Raw genomic sequence first — 9,385 nt, forward strand, 5'->3', positions numbered from 1 at the left:
TCATCAGGTTGAGGATATTTCCTCTATTTCTACTTTTTTGAGAGTTTTCTTCATTATTATGAAGAGCTGTTGTATTTTTTTAAAAAAAAACATCCTTGTGCTGTTCACTAAAATAAAATGATGAAATGAAATGGTAATGTGGTGGGTTTTTTTATTCTATTAATATGATGCATACATATATTGACTTTCTTGAGATTAACTCTGCTTGGTCATGGTATATAATTCTTAAATGTTTTTAAATTCAGCTTGCTAGTATTTTATTGAGGGTATCTGCATCTATATCATAAAAGTCATTGATCTGTAGTTTTTTAATTTTTATTTATTTATTCAGAGAGAGAGAGAGAGAGAGGCAGAGGCACAGGCAGAGAGAGAAGCAGGCTCCACGCAGGGAGCCCGACGCGGGACCCCGCGTCTCCAGGATCACACCTCCGACTGCAGGCGGCGCTAAACCGCTGCGCCACCGGGGCTGCCCTGATCTGTAGTTTTCTTGTGATGTCATTGTCAGGTTTGGGGATCTATCTATTTGCATAATTTACTTTTTCTCATCCTTTTACTTTTAACTTATATGTACCTTTGAGTATAAAGTTTTTCGTCTGTAGAAAGTATTTTGATAAAGTATTTTGTTTTTATATCCAATTTTACAATCTCTTTCCTAGATTGTTTAATCTACTTACATTTAATGTTATTATTGGTAGAATTGTATTCACATCTACCATATTTCTTTTGTTTTATATATCTTTCAAGTCTTTTTGTTCCTTTTTTCCTACTTTACAGCTTCCTTTTGCATTAAGTATTTTTTTATTATAACATTTTTGTTTTTTTTTTGATATTTTTTACTATATATTTTTATTTATTTTCTTAGTGCTTACCCCTGGTGTTACCATATACGCCTATCAAGATTTACTTCACATTTATATTAACTTAATTCCAGTGTAACATAGTTATGTTACTTCTATATAATTCTATTCCCTCTTCTTTTTTGTATAGTTATTGTTATACATATTACATCTAAATATGTTAGAAACCCAAAAATACATAGTTATAATTATGACAATATAATTTTATGCCTACTATATAAAAGCTGAGAAAAGAAAGGCCAAAAAGTATGTTGCAGAGTTTGCTATGTTGACCTTCTTATTTCCCATTTCTTGTTGTCTTCATTTGTTCCTGTAAATTCAAGTTACCTCATGGTGTTGTTTACTTAGTCCAATACAAATGGGCATACCTTTAGTCAAAAATCTAAAGCAATCATAGAGCTCATCTTGATTGCTTCTCTTCTGTCAGGGACCACACTGTCATGCTCTCAGTTGTGTAGAGTCTGAAAACAATTGTAGTTGTTTGATATATTTGTCCAGTGATAAGGTTTTTTTAAAGATTTTATTTATTTATTCATGACAGACACACACACACAGAGAGAGAGAGAGAGAGAGAGAGAGGCAGAGACATAGGCAGAGTGAGAAGCAGGCTCCATACAGGGAGCCTGATGTGGGACTGGATCCTGGGATTCCAGGATCATGCCCTGAGCCAAAGGCAGACGCTCAACCACTGAGCCTCCCCAAAGTCCCAGTTATCAGGTTCTTCAAGGCAGAAGTATATGCCTGATCCCTGTCTGTCCATAATTTTTGTCATTTTTTTATTTTTGTATATTTTGTACAATTCTAGAACAGATTGCTTATAGATTCCCTTCACCCCATGTAAAGTCATATTGTAAAAGGAACCACCAAGTTAGCCAGGTGTCTACCTAACCCACAGGGAAATTCACCCATTCTTGCCATAGCAAAAGTAGGAGTAAACTATGTCTCTATTTTCACCTTGCCATCCCTTTTGGATCAACAAGATAAGCAGTGATCTAACTGGAGATTGTACACCAGTATCCGCTTCTTACAGACCTCTCTCTGTATATGATTCTCTTAGAGCTTCCACTTCCACTTGGTTTTTTATTTTATTTATTTATTATTTTTAAAGATCCACTTGGTTTAAAAGAGGGAGGAATCTATAGTCTTGCTCTTATCCATGAAAAAGTGATAGAATTGACTTTCACTGTGTGCCAACTCTGGAGTCATAGTACCTTATTCAAAATTCTATATCCACTATTTCCTGTGTGACTTTGGGCAAGCTACTTAACCTCTGTACTCCTTAGTTTCCTAATAATAGCATTATAAGTATTAATTCAGTTAGTATATGTAAAGTGCTTAGAAGAATTAGGCAATAACTAAGAAGTATTATATAAGTTGTAAGTATCACTGGTGTTGTTACAATGAACAATACTGACCTCCCCACAAGGTCAATGGCTCCCACATTTCTTTACTTCTTATGCTTACCTGTCTCCTTATCCTGACTTGGGGAAGGGAAGACTAGGGTGATTGTTGCAGGTGGTAGAGGTGGCTTAGATGCCTTTTGTCAAACTTTTGTGAAGGTATCTGGTCCCAATTGTTGGAGTTTCTTTTTATGATACATAATGCCTCTTTGTCCTCATCTATGAGTCACATCAGTCAATCCTAGGCAAACAAGTCAAATCTAATTCAATATCTTACTTTGCCTGCATTTGCATGTATTTTCATACTAGCTTTTACTTAGAAATGGAGATGTAGGGATGCATGAGTTGCTTAATTGGTTAAGCACCTGACTCTTGGTTTCAGCTCAGGTAGGCTCAGGTCATGATCTTAAGGTTATAAGATGGAGCCCCATGATTCCACTTTCAGCAGGAAGTCTGCTTGAGATTCTCTCCCTCTCCCTTTCTCCCTCTTCCCCCCCACTCTAAAATAATAAACAAATAAATCTTTAAGAAAAAAATGGAGATGTATTCCATGAAATGTTCAGAAGATCAACTAAAGATGTTCCTACCTAGTAAGATTGTTGGAGGATGAAATAAAATAATTCAGGGCAATAATATGATCATATATGTTGATTGGAATCATCATTCTATTGAAAAGTGGAAAGATGTAAGGCAAAAAGACCAGTAAATATTGTGGTTGTCCATGAGTTTATGGCTGTTTGCATTAGAGGAGTGGTAGTAGAGCCACAGTGGGAACTGAAAGGGTTCCTGAGAACCTTAGTAGGTAATCATTGAGACCTGTCATTTATTTGGGCATTTGGTATTATTTAGTCATGTACTAAAGGTTTTATATAAATTATATCATTTAATTCTGATAACTCTATGAAGAATTAGCCTAATTTTATAAATGAGACACAGGGAAGTTTTAATATCCAAGTTTTAGAGCCCAGGTTATACATTAGGCAAGTAAATGCAATTAATTCAAACTCAGATCTATTCAAATCTAAGCTTCTTACCACAATGCTAAAATCTTCAGCACCTGGGTTCTTCCAGCTATTTGAAAACCATGATTCTAACCATCTGCATGAAAAGCTGCTTTCAGAGGATTCAGGAATTCCCCATCCTATCAATAAATCTTATGCCTCTATCACAACTTAGCATTTCTTAGTAACTGTGACAACAATGCTGCACTCTTCTTAATACCTCTTCTCTTTCTTCTAAGTATTTTCTGGAGCCATTTGCCTCAACCTGGTTAGTGGCAACTTTGCATTCATATTGAGCTATAGTCTTCCTAAAAAACAAGTTTTAAGAGCACATCCTTCTTTCAAAGGAAACAGTCAACAAAACTAAAAGACAACCTACAGAATGGGAGAAGATATTTGCAAATGTCTTATCAGATAAAGAGCTAGTAACCAAAATCTATAAAGAACTTATCCAGCTCAGCACCCAAAAAATCCCCAGAAAATCCAGTCAAGAAATGGGCAGAAGACATGAACAGATATTTCTTCAAAGAAGACATACAAATGGTCAACAGATACATGAAAAAATGCTCCACATTACTCAGCATCAGGGAAATACAAATCAAAACTACAATGAGATACCACCTCATACCAGTCAGAATGGCTACAATTACGAACTTAGGAGACAACAGATGTTGGCGAGGATGCAGAGAAAGTGGAACCATCTTACACTGTTGGTGGGACTGCAAACTGGTGCAGCCACTCTGGAAAACAGTATGGAGGTTCCTCAAACAGTTAAAAATAGAGTTACCCTAAGAACCAGCAATGTATTACACTACTAGTTATTTACCCAAAGGATACAGGCATAGTGATTCAAAAGGGTACATGCACCCTAATATTTATAGCAGCAATGTCCATAATAGCCAAAATATGGAAAGAGCCCAGATGTCCATTGATAGATGAATAGATAAAGAAGATGTGGTATATATAATGGAATATTAGTCATTAAAAAGAATGAAATCTTGCCATTTGTAGTGACATGGATGGAACTAGAGGGTATTATGCTAAGCGAGTAAGTCAGTGAGAAAAAGATAAATATCATACGATTTCATTCATATATGGAATTTAAGAAGCAAAACAGATGAACATAGAGGAAGGGAAGGAAAAATAAAATAGAGGGAGGCAAATGATAGTAGACACTTAACTATAGGAAACAAACTGAGGGATGCTGGAAGGAAGGTGGGTGGGGGAATGGGGTAACTGTGTGATGGGCATTAAGGAGGGCATTGGAAGAAATTAATGAGCCTGGGTGTTGTATGCAACTGATAAATTACTGAATTTTGCCTCTGAAACTAACAATGCAGTATATGTTAATTGAATTCAAATAAAATAAAAAAAAAAAAGAAATCAAAGGAGGGGGATCCCTGGGTGGCTCAGTGGTTTAGCGCCTGCCTTCGGCCCAGGGTGTGATCCTGGAGTCCTGGGATCGAGTCCCACATTGGGCTCCCTTACATGGAGCCTGCTTCTCCCTCTGCCTGTGTTTCTGCCTCTCTCTCTCTCTCTCTTTCTCTCTCTCTCTCTCATGAATAAATAAAATCTTTGAAAAAAATCAAAGGAAAAAAGAACACATCCCTCTTTCTGTTGTCTATATTTCAAACTAACATATCGACAACTAATCCACTTAGATTACTACCAAAATCCTTAGCAACAAAAAATTTACTGTGATTCATGACTAAATGTGTCCAGTTACTGTTGGTCCTAATTCCTCAGTGTGGCTGAATGACGTATAAGAAAACATAAATAGGATGATGGTGTCTGGGAGAAATGAAAAACTATTTGATTCTCAATAAGAATATTGAGGCCTCAATATTCCAAAAGATGGGGCCTTTTGGATACAGAAAATAAAGAAATAAAACTGTATAGTGCAAACTGAGAGAGAAGACATGATACTGAGATCAAACTAGTAAAGTTTTATGACGGATTTTTGAAGTCTGAAAATCTAAGGGTGAAGTGCTGTTGGTTTATGACCTCAGTAGTTCTCCTAATGAAAGGGCCTTACACGCCCAGGGCTCCCCAGAAGGTTAGTAGCTTCCAGCTGCCCTGTATATTTTAAACTTCCAAAAATGTGTCTGCCTGGAGGGTCTATATTTATCTTATGACTCGGCAGCAGAAACAGGTGCCTAGGTCTTTTTTCCCTCCCATCTTGAGTCTTTTTCCAAATGTACTTATTGTTATTGTATTTCTGATTAATAAAAGAATATAATAAGTTGATGGAAAAAATGGAAGAGTAGGAAATTATCAGAAAAAAAGTAAAAATAACACAATCTCAATCATTACTTCCTTTTCTAATTTATCCTACCCCCTCTAATTTGATTTTAGAATTGAACAGAAAGGCAAATAAATGGTGGCTATTGATGACAGGGGAGGGGTGGGTGGGTGCACAGGAAACTGGTACCTTTCTGTTTTGTAGCTTAGAAGAGGATGAGTAATCCTCTTAATACAACTACTAAAAAGTCACAATGGTTAATATGACCGTAAGAAAATGCAGCCCCTCTCTGGTAATCAGAGAAAGGCAAATTCCAACCACAAGGAGAAGGGGCCACTCTTGACCTCTGTAATCAGCAGTGAGAAAAATAAGTGGCAGAGCCTGGTGTGGGGAGGTGAGAGGTTGGTAAGTCGTTCTACTTCTGCAGCACAGCTGATGGGAGGGGAAAGTGGGGACCAGAGTTGGAGGATGACATAATCCTCACGTGACCAGGAGCTGCCACAAAGTCCTTATATTCCCCGGCTTCTTTCTCCTCTGGGTACCAGCTCCTTACTGTCCTGTAGCCGTTTGTGTTGTGACCAAGAGAAGGAGGACTTAAATTCCTTAAATCTCAGAAGGTTGGTTTCAGGAAACCGCTGGGACCCCTGGGGTGGTAGTGGCTGAATCTAGTGACTGGAATAGGTCTAGGCTCACTTTCCCCAAACCCCTGCAAACTCATTGGGAGATGATTGTATTTTTTGAAAGGACGGTGGTTTGGGAGTAGGTGGAAGTCTCCTGAGATTTAGTGATAGTTTAGAAATAAACGGCTTCTCTCAGACTGGCAAGCTTTCCGTTATCCTCTTTCTCCAATTCCGTTGAGGAAATGAGGTGTGGGCTGTTGTGTGGAGAACGGCTAGAATCCTGAGGTGGAGGCAGAAATTTAGACAAAATTTCAAAATATTTCCTCATTCAATGCCTGCCTGTGGGTCGTGCGGGGGGGTGGGGTGGGAGGGGGCAAGGGGACAGCAGCCCTCGCAATGACTAGGCCAGAGAGTGAGGGGTGGGGGGTGGGGACAGGGATTCAGGAGGAAGGGATAGGGACCCGAGGGGAACCAGGACGTAGGAAATTTGGGGCGACGACGGTCGTGAGGATCCCGGACTCAAGATAACAGTGTCTTGTCTCTGGGGCTGGTGGATCCCCCGAGAGCTCCCTCCTCCTCGCCGCCTTCCTTTCTGCCTGCAGGTCCAAGGGTCTGTGTTCACAGACACCTCGAGGCAAGAAAAAGAGGAAACTCTCCCGAATCATCACAGGTGAGTGTGAGAGAGGCACTTAGCCCGGGTCTCTGAGGGTGGGGTTTGGGAAGGGCAAGAGCTGGGTAAAATTTACGGCCTCACAGCTCAACTACCGTTCTGCTCCCTTTCTCCCGCGTCAGTCAGAGAGGCCATTAGCCTTGTCTGCTGGGGAAATGGTGGGTTGCAGAAGGAGGGGAAAGGAGGCGGAGTGGTGGGGATGTGGGAGGTAGGGGAGGCATCTCTAACTTCAGAGGGCTGGACCTATGTGACAGGGTTGGGAGATTAGGCGGGTTATCTTGCTAAAGATACTTACTTGTCAGAAACGGACAAACCTGAATCAAAAGAAACAAGCTATTTGCTCTACATTTTCTCCCCGGACTTAAGCTGGAAGCAACATCATGCAAAAACCCTGCAAAGAAAATGAAGGAAAGCCCAAGTGCAGCGTGCCAAAGAGAGAGGAAGAACGCCCCTGTGGGGAATTTGAACGTCAGCAAACAGAAGGGAATTTTAGGCAAAGGCTGCTTCAGTCTCTCGAGGAATTTAAAGAGGACATAGACTATAGGCACTTTAAGGATGAAGAAATGACAAGGGAGGGAGATGAGATGGAAAGGTGTTTGGAAGAGATAAGGGGTCTGAGAAAGAAATTTAGGGCTCTGCATTCTAACCATAGTCATTCTCGGGACCGTCCTTACCCCTTTTAATGCATTTCTCTCCTGAATTCAACTATTTTCTGTTATTAATATTACCACCATCGACTTCCTTTTGTTTGCATTTTCTTGCTAAATATTGCACCATTTTACGCCTATCCTTCAATGTTCCTTTGATTTGCATATGACTCCGGTTACCAACATCTCATCTTTTGACCCAATCTCATTCATTTAATAAGGATGTTTCATTCATTTGCATGGGAAGATGCTCATTGTATATTGTAAAGTAAAAATAATACATTGCAAAACTGTGTGTGTATATGTGTGTATATATATATGCACTTTATATGTACATTTATATATGACATAATGCATAAAAGTCTGAATTATTATACACCAAAACGTTAACAGTGAACCTCTGTGTGATCTGTATTTAATTTTTTGCCTATCTGCATCTTCTCATTTTCCAAAAAATGAATCTATATGTGTGTGTATGTGTGTGTATTGTGTCACAAAAAACCTAAAATGAACAGACACACAAAAAACTTGTCAATCACCGTTGAAGGGCAGTAAAACACTTAATAAACTCTTGACAACAGAACTATAAAAATGAAATGTAAACTTCAAATTACCTCTGGATCTCTTAGCCAGAGGAATAAAACTGGCGGTTATCACAGATATACTTGCTTAAGACTCAATCCTTTTCGAGGGGAAATCATTTGCCTCACAGGGCTGCTGTGAGGAAGAAATGAGGTGACTGAGCTGTGGCTTGGTGGACTCTTGTTCCCGCCTGTGCATACAGAACCCCAACCCACTACAGAACATCAGTTATCTGAGGGAGGGCCCTGACACTTACCTGTGCTCAGGGGCAAGTCCATTAGTATGCAGGGCAGTGGGGACTTCCATGGCAGTCCTCTGCTGTTGAGCCCCACCCTCCTCCCCTGGGTTTTGCCATGCCTGCTGGGCACTGCTGCCTCTTTTGCTGGGTCCTTTGCTGTCTGCTGGCCCTCACTGCTCCTGGAACACTGGAGTCCTTGGATGTCAAAACCCACTCACTCCTGGAGTCCCCAGTGGGTTGAACCCCCACTCTGTCTTCCAAAGCCTCTGCTTTATAGTGACTCTTAAACAAGTGAGACTGCTCTAGGATTGCTTGGGCCACAGTGCCTTGCACGGTTCTTAGCAAACAGCCCCTTCTGTTTTCAATCCTAGGACCTCTCCTCTAAATCGGAGTCAGGCACGATGAGGCCATTTTGGGAGTTGGACCAAGGTACAAGTTTGAATTTAAACAATGCTGTAATCAGAGTTGCCTTGGGTCTAAGGACTAAGGTTTTGTCCTCCTTCTCTTGTGAGATGATCTCTCCCTTGAAGGCTCCTGGGAGGCATGAACTGCTGGTTCAGAAGAAAATCAGGGGACATATAAATTGCACAAAACAATGTAGAAAATAGTTCTAGGAAAGCAATCCCCATCTTTCTATCACTTTTCTTTCGTGAAACATGTAAAAATTCTTTGTAAGACTATAATATATATAATATATAAATATATATAGAAATATATATATTTTATTGTACAATATGTATTGTATATATATTTCATTCATATGTATGTGTATATATTTTTTAGTCTTACAAAAGACATGTATATACACACATATATACTTACATATGTGTATTTATATTACATACATGCATATATATGTATATTACATACATACATATATCTGTGTATATATACACACTTAAGCATTATTTCCTAATTGGATTTCTTTTATTTTGCATCTCAAAGTAAGCACCATATCATATATTTAATTATATTTCTTTTTGATTAGTGACTTACATATAGTAAGTATTTAATAAATGTTTACTTAATTAGAATCTAGTGTTCCTGGCCCAGTTTTACCTTTGATTGCATAAAATTGGCAATAATCTACTTCACTACAAACTGTAACTTGAATTTTTAAATGGGACC

At 39.1% G+C, this 9,385-nt stretch overlaps 1 protein-coding gene across 2 annotated transcripts; it reads left to right on the forward strand.

The window, feature by feature from the left end:
* The first annotated feature begins 5,988 nt into the window (after window positions 1-5,988).
* On the forward strand, window positions 5,989-8,790 carry TCEAL7 (transcription elongation factor A like 7). Of its 2 annotated transcripts, none has more exons than XM_038586568.1 (3): window positions 5,989-6,117; window positions 6,723-6,790; window positions 7,093-8,790. In XM_038586568.1, the coding sequence occupies exon 3, from the start codon at window positions 7,171-7,173 to the stop codon at window positions 7,471-7,473; it is 303 nt and encodes a 100-aa protein (XP_038442496.1). In that variant the 5' UTR covers window positions 5,989-6,117; window positions 6,723-6,790; window positions 7,093-7,170; the 3' UTR covers window positions 7,474-8,790. The 2 variants fall into 2 exon arrangements, with proteins under 2 accessions (XP_038442496.1, XP_038442495.1); XM_038586567.1 differs by having other exon boundaries at window positions 5,995-6,117; window positions 7,157-8,790.
* Window positions 8,791-9,385: the final 595 nt, after the last annotated feature.

The sequence above is a fragment of the Canis lupus genome, chromosome X (genome assembly GCF_011100685.1).
Source record: "Canis lupus familiaris isolate Mischka breed German Shepherd chromosome X, alternate assembly UU_Cfam_GSD_1.0, whole genome shotgun sequence".
NCBI lineage: Eukaryota > Metazoa > Chordata > Mammalia > Carnivora > Canidae > Canis > Canis lupus.

Excerpts from the sequence above, each read along its gene's own strand:
- TCEAL7 (XM_038586568.1), top strand. The coding sequence starts at position 7,171 with ATGCAAAAACCCTGCAAAGAAAATGAAGGAAAGCCCAAGTGCAGCGTG.